Source organism: Notothenia rossii (assembly GCF_949606895.1).
Source record: "Notothenia rossii genome assembly, chromosome: 9".
Lineage (NCBI taxonomy): Eukaryota > Metazoa > Chordata > Actinopteri > Perciformes > Nototheniidae > Notothenia > Notothenia rossii.
In genome coordinates, this window is record NC_136907.1 from 39302730 (window position 1) to 39315376 (window position 12647).

At 42.1% G+C, this 12647-nt stretch overlaps 1 protein-coding gene across 1 annotated transcript in view; it reads left to right on the forward strand.

The window, feature by feature from the left end:
- The window catches only part of LOC307019866 (uncharacterized protein), a gene marked incomplete at its 3' end in the record, with an annotated part of 55707 nt that overhangs the window by 13029 nt on the left and 30031 nt on the right, over positions 1-12647 (forward strand). The window contains exon 5 of the mRNA XM_079650967.1: positions 5007-5569. Within this exon, the coding sequence (XP_079507093.1) occupies positions 5007-5569 (563 nt within the window). The remainder of the gene's footprint in view (positions 1-5006; positions 5570-12647) is intronic.

The following is a 12647-nucleotide window of genomic DNA, read 5'->3' on the forward strand; positions in this document are numbered from 1 at the left end:
GAATGGGGTGATGTCACGCTTCACCGAACTGCATTGTGGGAGCAAAGCGTAGCTTTTGCTCGCTTCAAAAGTAGAGCAATGTTCTACTTTTTAAGCTTCGACGCAGCGTCAGCCAGTCGAATCATATGCCAGTACAAGCTGTAGCCAATCAAACCGCTGCTTGTGTGTCCGGGGCGGGAGATTCATGTGATTGGTTGTTGGTCGAGCGTCAGACATGCCCGCCGGCAAGCTTCAACGCACGCCGCCGTGTGTAGGGGCCGTAAGAAGAGTGGGGGATGGGTTGTATTTGGTTTTCACTATTCTGGAGGAAAACTGAACATAGGCTTTGGTTACCTCCAGAAACAGAGCCCAAGTTAGAAGAGATAAATGAATGGGATCTTTGCACTGAAATGTTTACATTGTGTTGCTGTCTTCAGTATTATACTTGTAAAGGTGTATACTATACGATAGGAATACTACTCAAACTGAGCTAGATAATCAATGAAAAATAATTCAAAAAATGCTCCTTCTGACATTTCTTTATTTAGTCCTTAAACAACTATTTTCTTGCTGTTTTTTATACTAAATAAATGTTGTTATTTTTTAAGTTGATTAAAGCTTATGCTTTCGTTTTGACTGCAGCTTTGGGCAGAGTGTGATCAGGGGCCTCATTGATAACGCCGTGCGCAGGATTCACGTTGGAAGGTTGCTTACGTAGTAGAAATCCAAAAAATAGGGACAGAAATGTTCCGACATTTTCCGATTCACCAAACATTGCGTACCGGTGAGGAAAGTGCGTACAGCACTTCCTACGCCGGTTTCCCTTTATAAATCACAACCGACTTGAAATGCGGTGCAGCTTTTGAGGGCTTCACGTAACACCCATATTTGGCTATACATAGTCAAAGAAACGCCCATTCAATCATTCATTTTGACTGACTTTATGAAGAAGATTACAGGAAATGACGACAAAACAGCTAAAAAAGACATCTCATTCTATTTTTGGGATCGAGATAAATCATATTGTTTGGTGGATGCAGTTTGATCCAGAGTAGCAGCATGGAGGTCGGATCGTCACCAAAATAAATAAATAAGCGGTCCGAAAAAGGTTAATGCCAAAAAGAATACACATAGCCTAAACTTCCTCAGGCAGTGTGTTTGTGCCGGGGACAGGAGACACCCCCTTGATGAGAAACTGTAAGAAATGATCGGGGAATCCCTCTGGAGTGGAGTCATGACGACTGGATCTGAATTATTTGTTTGTATTTGGTGGTTTGTGTCCCAGCTGTTTACCACATATGGTGTTCTTAGTTTCCATACCTCCTGTGTTTTACGAGCGACTTATCAAGTCTTGGCAAATGGCATAAAACACGATTAAACGTGATAGTATATTAAACCATGCTCGTATCTACAACCTATAGAAATGCAAAACGGCGTCAGTTTAGACGTAATTCTGTCCTCCTGCTTACCGCATCATTTATGAGAAAACATTTCATAACATTAACACAACATATTCGAGGTGGTTTTAAATAACATATCTGTATTTATTTATCTCTCCAAGTTATGTTTTTGTGTGCATTTCACACAGGCTCTGCCCTCTACTGGACTCTTTGGGTACTACCCTTAACCATGGTATGCGAGCATTCACATACTGAGTTGCATAAACGTAGCCGGCCAATCGGGGCGAGCCTACCTGAATGCGCGCGCAGGCCCACAGTATATAAGGCGGCTACACCTCCTGCCTGTCATCCTACACCCTTTTCAGCGAGCGGCATAGGAAAGACAGGGCCCCTAGGTAGAGGGCTCCGCCTGTGCTTATATAACCAGGGTACAATATGTAACCCACCGTTATATTTCACTCAGGCACTCCACTCAGTGGAGCCCTGATGGATAAACACCCTGTCGTTCAACAACATCGACCCATCACACTGCATGATTGGCCGGCTACGTTTTTTGCAACTCAGTATGTGAATGCTCGCATAGCTTGGTTAAGGGTAGTACCCATAGAGTCCAGTAGAGGGCTCCGCCTGTGCTTATATAACCAAGGTTACAATATGTAACTCATCATTATATATTGTGTCAGTATGACCAGGTCGGTTGAGTCTGTGTTCAGTAGAAGTTTGATATGAAGCCAAACATGTACTGGACCGCGTCAAACTAGAGTCAGCAGCCCCCTCTGACTGAACATAATAACACTGAGAGCCTCTCCACTAGGCAACAGTGAGTCCTCAAGCTGCTATTAGTAACAGCTTGAGTCAAATATTAACAGCCAGTCAAATGTTAATATCACAGCAGTGACATCACCAGCCAGAGTCAAATATTAATATTACAGCAGTAACATCACCAGCCGAATATTAATATTACAGCAGTGACATCACCAGCCAGAGTCAAACATTAATATTACAGCATTGACATCACCAGCCAGAGTCACTCTTTGGGGAAAGTACGATGAAAGAAATATTTAAAGGTGTATTATCTTTTCTACTAGCAGGCATCTTTGACATTTTATAAAGTTATGGCTAACACTTTAGCAAACAGTCTCCATGCCCAAGACACAGCATAGTCACATTTTAATTTGGTGTAAATGTAAGTCCAATATTCACTCTCTTTCATATCTGCTTTTAAGAAACATGTCTCTTTTTAGCTCTTCTAAATGCTCCACTTTATACACCAGCTTATCATCAACGTTGTCTGTGTGCGTTCTGCTGATGGCAGGCGGTGTGTCGTGGGTTTATCAGAGCAGTGCCTCCTGTTAGCAGTGTGTGCGTGACTCTGAAGGCTGGTAGTACAAAACAAAGAGGTAAAAGAGGCTAAACTGCCCTGCAGAGTTGAGAACAGCTGAGTTGGTGACAATGACCTGATGGTATCTCTTTGATCCACTGTTAATGTGATATGGTACAGTTGAAAAGGAATCTAACTTCGATACAACTAACGTTAATATCTAGGTCGTCTCCGATACCGAGCTCCGGTGCTGATAAGGCTCCGGAAAACTGCCGTCCAATCTTTTTAGGACTTCAAAACCCCCCAGAATCTCCAATCTTTTTAGGACTTCAAAACCCCCCAGAATCTACACGCAAGATCAACGTAATCTGCTTAGGGGGGTGCTTACAGTGTGGCCTCTAACACCAGCAGCCCGTCGTATCACTTATTTCAGGCGCTAAAGCGTTGGATGTCCGACCGCCAGGATAGCAAAAGGCATTGTGTAGTGCAGTAGGTGTTGGTGGGCTGGTAGAACCCCAGAGCAGTATCAAAACTGCCCCTGGAGGAGAAACCCAGTGTCGTTGGGAGACTCCCTGGTAATTAGGGCAGCTTCAGAACCCACAATCCCTAACCCCACTTTTGATCCCCAGTTATATCAATCAAAACAATGCAAATGTAATATCAACCACAGCCAGAGTCAAACATTAATATCACAGCAGTGACATCACCAGCCAGAGTCAAATATTAATATTACAGCAGTGACATCACCAGCCGAATATTAATATTACAGCAGTGACATCACCAGCCAGAGTCAAACATTAATATTACAGCAGTGACATCACCAGCCAGAGTCAAATATTAATATTACAGCAGTGACATCACCAGCCAGAGTCAAATATTAATATTACAGCAGTGACATCACCAGCCAGAGTCAAATATTAATATTACAGCAGTGACATCACCAGCCAGAGTCAAATATTAATTTTACAGCAGTGACATCACCAGCCAGAGTCAAATATTAATATTACAGCAGTGACATCACCAGCCAGATCCACATCAGCAGAGCATATGTCATATTTTAACATCAATCAAAACCACATCAACCACAGTGACCAATGTGAAACTATAGTTTAACCTTAGCAGGGTTCCTATTCCCCTTAAACAATTTAAATCCAAATGATCAACTAATGTCAGCCTTTTCCAAGGAAGGGTGTTCTTACCTGACTCTAAGCCCAAGCTGATACCTTCAGAGACCATGAGAGAGACCAGGAATTGGGTCGAAATGTACAAAGTACAAACCGGTTTTATTATGGAATACAAATAAATAAATAGAGGATTTACAAGAATCCCAAAAATAACAAAGACACCAAGTCAAAATACAAAAGCAACAGGTTCACAAGTCAAATGTCCTAGAGTGGTCTAAAAGAGCCCAGGCCCAGGGCCCAGGGCCCAAGAGCCAAGACCCAGAATTAAACTTCCAAAAAGTTCCCCCAAGCTCTAAAGGCATCCTGTTTCTCTTCACACATCATCTTTTAAAGTCTCTTGCCTCCTCCTTCTCTGCATCAGGAGGTTTCCCCTTTTCTATCTTTGAGGGAGAAGGATCTCACGTAATGTTCAACTTTTACTTAATGAAAAATTCAAAATGTAAAGTTAAAAGAAAACAAATAAAGACTTATCGTAATAATATGCAATTTTGACAAAAGGGAATATGAACATTTTTCATGAAAGCAGAACACATTGTCAATGTCATGTTTAGAATCAAGTTTTTTCCTTTAAACATTTAATTTCGAATATGCAAACTTTATACTTTAATTTATGAACAGAGACTTAATTTATTAACAGAGACAATAGAGACAGCTTGTCTCTACGATTCGCTGGCCAGGAAGTTGGTTCAAATCTTTACGTAGTCCGTCTGCATCCTGTGTGCATTGTTGTCCTGAACCATTGTAACCGTTGTCAAGGTGTCAAAAACCACAAAGCCTTCCTAGAATTGTGGAACTTTTATGCTTTGCTTGCCCCTTCTAAAATGCATAATGTGCATAGGTCAAGAGTTCAGGATGTTCTGTCTGGTTTCACATGTCTGATAAGACATTATTGAGACATACATCCTTTCCATCAAACCAAATTATAGCCAATTTTTTTTTTTTTATTAATGGTAAGCTTAATAGAGGTAGGCGAGGTAAAGGTGAGGTCTGTCACGGCCACTTAAACAGCAGATTTGTCAACACAGTATTTACAATAACTGCAGTAAAGCTCTATCTACTTAACCTAATAAAAAGTTCGGCCAAAATGAGCTGATTGATGCTTTTTGGTTGCTCTGTGTTCAGGCCCTCCACCCTGCAGACAGGACGGTCTCCACCCAGACCTCCAGCCTGCCGGACCCCCACCTTGTCCATCTCCCCCTCTCCATCCTGCTCCTCTTCCCTCCCAAGGTCTGGCTACCATGAAATGACAGCCAACAACGTCATTATCCTGGAGCCGGACTGCTCAGGCTACGCCTCCAGGAACCGCTTACTCTCCTCCGCAATCGGGGGCCTCTCTGATTGGCCAACAAGCCAGGACGCGATGCCATCTGCCAACGTCATCGTCGTGGAAACCTCCACTCTCATCATTCGCAGCGCTTCAGAATTCTGCCTAAGCTCCGACCCGGTGTCAATGGAACTGCAGGAGAGCACCTTCTCCTCCAATCCGTTCTTCAAGCTGCGCTCCATCAGCAGCCAATCGCTGGTGGAGAAGGAGATCCGCATGGTGAGGCAGAGAGAGGAGGAGTGGAGGAGGCAGAAGGAGGAGATGTGGAGGAAGAGGAGGGAGGAGGACTGGAAGAGAGGAAGAGAGAGGTACAACACAGTGCTGGTGTCTCCAGGCCTCAACGACAGCATCAGCTTCAGCGGTACGTCATCCAGAGGTTCAAAGTAACTGTACATTTACTCAAGTACTGCACTCAAGTGCAATTTTGAGTTACCTGTGCTTTACTTGTACTACAACATTTTTCTACTTTGTACTTTTACCCCACCACCATTTAGAGGTAAATGTTGTGCTTCTACTCCACTACATGTATTTAATACATTTAGTTACTTTACAGATGTGGATGAATGATGTGAAATCTAATCAAGTGTTAAATCAGACTTTAGTTCCACCTGGAGTAAATTCACAAGCTACCCTGCAGTATACAAAGTCATTCAAACTAGCTGCACCTTTACCAGCTTTGAGAACACTTTCATGATCAATCATTATAAAACATATCCAGGGGCGGCGCCAGGGGGTAGCTTGGAGTTGCTATAGCAACTCCAACAATTGGCCTAGCAATGACTTAGCAACCCCATTGTTTTGTTATGAAAATGTATCTATATATATTTATACACATTCCCGCGAGATCTATCAGTGGTCGTTATAAGTTAAAGCGTGAACTGTTAATTGGCTAATGTTGTTATAATTCTCCAACCCAGTCTCATTCTAATGGCTTGCGTCTATTTCACGTGATCTTCACATTTCGTCCTGCAGAAAAAAAAAAAACATGGCCGAACTTCGTTTTATTCTCGGTGTAAAATGCCTATTTTAAAGTTAGTTTGGCCATTAAAATTAGTTTTGTTGTCATTTGATGCAAGAAATATGAGTTGCTATTTCAAATTATGTGTGCAGTGGATGTACATGATCTTTAGTTTGCTAGTTATTACGAAGATTACTTCAGGAAATTGTGTCTATAGCCTACAACATTTTCATTGTTACCAAGGTGGTTGCTAGGGACGCTGCTGTAAAATGGTGTTATCTTTATTGCTACCCCCTTCCCCGTCAATGTATAGTGGGCAGCATTAATATATACCCACATGACAGCTAAGGTCAGAAGAGCTTTATTTAACAGCTTATGTTTGTGACCCCTCCTGTTGTTAATTGATAAGCCTGAAACATGCACTTGTCAAGGTTTAGAGGCACATTTTGACACACATACTTTATTGATCCCAAGTTGGAAACATTTACGTTACATCAGCATGTGTAACAGTTGTAAACAAGCGGCAAACTCTGGGGAAGAGCCGGGACGCCAATGCGGAAGTGCCTCAAACTGCAGTTCATCTAGTGGCCAGTAGGAGCAGTCTGCAGAAGGGAGCAATTTCCATAGACCCCAATGTTAAAATGCCCAACTTTAGAGCAGAATTACATCGTGGTTCAAAAAACCATATTCTCTGTATAGTTAGATCCCCCCTTCATGAATATGGATTGGGGGGGTGAATTTTTTCTCAAGTCATCTGTTTAATTAATATTAAGCCTTAAATATTTTTGCATAAATTAGGGCGTGGTCCCTTTGATGGACATGTACATGCCTCACTGACAGCTAACAGCAACTTGTCCACTCTGCTAGGCTACAACCATAGAGGCTACAACGTTAGTTAGTTGTAGTTACTGCAGGGCTCTCAAGTTTTGAACAGAGTTCAGAGTGAGATTTTGGCAGCGGTGTTTGGTACTCCAACTTCTGGCTCCCCTCAAAGTTCCCATGAAGCCCTCTGTACCGCGAATGTCAACGGGGGGGGGGGGGGGGGGAGTGTGCTAGTTTGTTTGAGAAATTGCGGCGCAACTTGGTGGGCGGTACCCTGGAAAGAAATCTCTGCGTGATAAATACAAGGTGAGACTTGAGAGCTCTGTTACTGTACTTGACCCTTTAGCTTTAGCCGTGTTCGTGGTGATTGTGCCTTTTAGGGAATATTGTTACAAATACCAGACAATTAAAATGTTGTGCTGTGCGCTTGAATGTACTAACAGAACTTCCAAGAAGTTTAAAATAATAATATTATACATGTCCCGTTCACAGGTGTTTGTGTGCTTGGTAGCTTAGCTTGTTACTTATTAGCCAGCTAAGGACGTAACCCTTTATACATACATTTTAGTTTACGATTCAGCCTTGGGTAAGACTTTTATAGTCTATGGCTATGACGCCCATAATGCTAAACGGGAGAAAATGTTAATAGGGGACCCAATTATCCCAGTGGTGGCCGCCGGAGCTAACGGAGCCGCAGGGGGCTAGCTCCAGCCGGCGTCCCGGAGCTAGCCCACTGCGGCTCCGTTAGGTCCCGGCGGTGGAGTCCGTCTTTTCTTAACGTGTGAATGACAAGCATTAAGAATAACAAAACATAGCTAATTCTCTTGCAGATTGTCTCATTTGATTATGAATGTAATGTTTATATAGGGGAACTACACTGTTAGCAGTAACTTGGTATGCACGTATTTCATGTTAGCTAGAAAATCAACACGTAATGAAATAAGACCCCACGGTTTGATGATTAATAGGTGTGTGGGCTGTCTTTCATTTTGACACACAGAACAATGGGGGCTATCCACCTTTATCCACAATGTAAAGTAATTCACACAGCCTCTTCCCTCTTCTCTCTTTGAGGAGCAGCAGGTTCAGCTTTCAGAACAAAGTAACAAAAAACTAAAATGGCATTCATTTTTTAAAATATGTCGTGGAATAATAGATTTATTTATTTTTCTTCTCAAGACAATACCAGAATGTGTATTTTATGTTAGTATTTCAAAAAATCTCTTGGGGGAGAATCCCCCCAGACCCCCCTGCAGGGGTTGGGTTTTCAGCATGTCAACTCTTTCACCTGTCGGGAAATTGCAGGATTGGCTCCAGTTCGCCCTTTTTATTTACTAAAAGACAAATGTACCTTTTTATTTCATACAGTTCAATTTGGATTGAGACAGGGAAATAATCTAAACCTCACGCATGGCGTTTCACTGTCAAGGGGAGCGTGTATGTAATTACATTGCAAATACTGACTTGAGCCCCACCACTGTATGGGTTAGCCCTACCATACAGATGTAGCGTTTCATTTCAGACGCCTACCCGTGCGGATCCGTGATCTGCACGGGGTGGGCCCCTGCTGAAAAGGAAAACCCCCCCGCAGGACTTGATACGCCCCCTTGATAAATAAATGTAATGTTAATGAAACCAGCTGCAATGGATCATGGATCCACCAGGGGGAGCCGTGAAAAGCTGCCACACTGGAACTCATGTGAAATAAACAGCTGATAGATCTACAGGTGTCTGATATAGCGGATATTTGTTAAGATCCATATGTCACGGATGGGATCATATTCTTTGCTAAATAAGAGACATGTAATCATTTACAAAACATCACCATGTTTTTATTTAACAAAATAATGTTGTTTAATTCACGTAGGTGTAGGTACAAAACCATCGCTATGTTTTTTCATCAGGAAATGCAGCCCGGCTCAAACAAACGATTTTCAATCATCATCCTCACGATCATTTAATGTATCATATGTTTGCGAATTGAAATGAAAGCACTAATACATGTAGTTTAATCCACGTGAGTTTACAACAACAAAAATAATCGCTTTGTTTTTATATCACATCCGACCGGAGGAAAATGCAGCACGGCTCTCACTACCGATAATCCTAATCCCAGAGGCAAACAATAATATGTACAGTGTTAATAGTTTACTGTATTATTAGTGTCTAATATTACTGCTATAACAATCACACATTTAGTTGTTAAAATCAGACCGTGTTTTTTTTTTAAACAGTCTGAATGAAACGGCAGCTCTCAGGTGATCAGGTGTGTGTTTACCAGTGTTGGGACTAACGTGTTACAAACTAACGCACACAACTACCTTTTGCGGTAACTAATAACGTTACTAGTTAACTATTCCCATTCAGTAACGCCGTTATAGTTACTGTGATTTAAATGGGTGCGTTACTGCGTTACATTATGTGATCCAACTGAACCGAATCTCCCTGCGGATGTAATTTACAGGCGAATACAGCGATGTCCTCTCACAGTACCATGGAAAAGTGAAATTGAGCAGAGAGGAGTGATGATTGGTTAACGCGGGGTAACATTTCAGGGTAAGCCAATCAGAGACAGAGTTGGGCGGGTCTTGCCTTATGGGGAAAATACACAGACACACAAACACATGCTAAGGCTAACACACCAGCGACGTGCGGTCAGGGGAGGCAGGGGAGGCAGAGCCTCACCTGTCATACTCCAATGTAACGGAAAAACAACTAAAGAAAAACTAAATAGTAATAATAATAAAATGTCTCCACTGATCTATGATGTAAGTGTGATTTATGTATGATTCCAATCGCTTTTTAAAGTCAAAATCAACAAATGTGCCGAGCACCGCTACAACTACGGGTAGCGATGAGAAGTGAGGCAGGGACGAGCTCTGCCTCTCGTAAGCCCATAGTAACTTGCTAGAGCGCGGGCACTAATTTAGCGTGGGCACTTATTTTGTGAGCGCGCTCAAGCCAGTTACTGTGGGGTGAGGTGAGGCACAGATGAGCTCTGCCTCACCTCAGAATGCGTCACCCCACAGGAACTGGCTGGAAAGCGGGCCCTAAGCGCATGCCTGTTACCATCTCACTGTATGTCACCAATGTAATGTTTATAGATCCCTTTATTACATTTATTCTTGCCATCCATAGTCTCTAAATAACTTATTTCACGTATATATGATATTTAGGCTCGCTGGTCTCATCATATAACGGCAATGAAAAAAGCACCTGGAGAGGCAGCCATAACCTCTGCCGCACTGAAGGGGGCGCACATGAGCCCACAGGTTCTTGTTGCTACTGTTATTCTACGCAGAGACGGTAGACACAAACAACAAACTAGACTTTTGAAATTACAGGAAGATAAGCAGGACTTTTACAAAAAACTAATAGAGATTGTTGTCCAGAAGGATAGCATGGACTTCATCTTCAAGTCAAGGTAAGACCACAATTGTAATGAAAATGGGATCTTTCTAAGAAAGAACAATCCAATATTTAGATGTTGGGTATCCTTTTGTTGAACGATCTGTTTAAAATGAATCGAAGCATCAGACTAAAAAAGCTTTTGAAAATAGCCGAATATTTCGATTAAGGTACAAATATAATATTTGTAAATCTGACTCTGAAAGAGTCAGTGCCTCACCAGCCATGAACCTCACCGAACGTCACTGTAACACACACACATACACGGCAACGCCCACCACCAGCACACACACACTATGGCAGATGCAAGTATCAGCGAGAGCAGCAGCGCATTTACAACTTGGAGATATAACCACTATTTTCAATTTGTGGTGATAAAGGACGCACAAAATATTACGGTCAAATGTAAACTGTATGCAGGACAGAAAGCATTGTTCACATCGAATAACAGCAATGCCGATCTCCTGAAGTCGCTAAAGACCCCACCGTCTCAACCACCGGCAGTGACCCAGATGGAGCAACACCATCTAAACAGCCAAAAAACGATTTTTTAAAATCGCCACATGTCACCCAGAGTCAACTAAACAGATTGATTGCTGAAAATAGTTTGTTTGTCTTCAGTGTCAGTCTGACCGTTTATTATTTATCTAATTAATTACTGCCAAAAGAGTGTAGTTCTTGTTTAATTGTTACACTGCCAAAATAGTGTAGTTGTTGTTAATGTGTACACTGTGGTGATTGACATTATTCACCCACGGATCTATGGGTTGGGGTATTGTTCTGCACGGACATTTTAGTGAACCGGACTTCCTGTTTCCGCCGGTCTTCGCTTCCCCGGGCATGATGTTGTTTACAATGGTTTTCAGATGCTAAATAAAAGTCTAGCTTGTACCTTTGATACCCCGCTTCCGACTCCCATCTCTCGGCACCACAACACTGCCAAAAGAGTGTAGTTGTTTTTATTTCATATTGCACTACTTAGAACTTGATTGTTGAGGCCACAATAAAGATGCCTGCTTTATTGTTATTGCACCGATTACAGGTACTGAGACAACGAAATGCAGTTTAGCTTCTAACGGTGCAACAAGCAGTAAAGTGAAAAGTAATGTACACAATCTACAGAATAAAATATAGAATTAATTGAATGATGAATAAACAGTGAGGGGTATGAATACACTAGATATACACAGCAGCCTGTGAGCAGTATTAACAGTGTATGAATATGCTAAGATATATAAAGTATGAAAACGGTAAGCAGTGCAAGTATAGCATACATGCCAACCTTTCCAAATCCAAAAGAGGTAGGTTTGCGCGTGGCAAATGTGCACGCCCAAATTAGGTCATCAGAAGAGATGGAACCCCAGTAATCACATGTATAAACCATGTATTTAAAATATATTGCATAATTTTATGCATTTTTCAGAAAAAGTGGTAGTTTGGTAAACATTGACATCAACGACATGTCTGGTCTGTAAAAGGCCCGAAAAGTAAAAGAATGGGAGATAAATATCCCAAAGTCTCCACATTTTATTATATTTTTAATGTGTTTCTGGTCCTCTTTGAGTTGAGACAGTGTAGATGAAGGACGTCTCAGGATGGAGAACTCTTGTGTGAACATTGGATAAAGCCAGGTTTATATTCTTGTTTCATGTTGTTGACATATTAGAGTCAAAGTTTGCACAGAGTGAAATATCTTTGTGTTGCGCCATAAATCAGAAAATCCTGCATTAAAAAAGTCATTTCCTGCATGTTTATACTGATAAAGTGTGATATAAATAATGTACAGGCTTTCAGATTGCTGTAGTTCACTAAACACATTAAAGACATGTTTGGTGTTGAAAATGTCAGAAAAAGTGAAAGAATGGGAGATAAATATCCCCAAATCTCAAAATTGCATTATATTTTGTGTGTGTTTGTGGTCCTCTTTCAGTTGAGACACTGTAGGATGCTTCCGGAAAAGACCAAACACTGGATGTCTTTCAGTCGCCAACATGTGTTTTCGAGACACTGATATTGTGTGTGTGTGTGTGTGTGTGTGTGTGTGTGTGTGTGTGTGTGTGTGTGTGTGTGTGTGTGTGTGTGTGTGTGTGTGTGTGTGTGTGTGTGTGTGTGTGTGTGTGTGTGTGTGTGTGTGTGTGTGTGTGTGTGCGTGCGTGCGTGCGTGCGTGCGTGCGTGCGTGCGTGCGTGCGTGCGTGCGTGCGTGCGTGCGTGCGTGCGTGCGCGCGCGCGCGCGCGCGTGCGAGAGAGTTG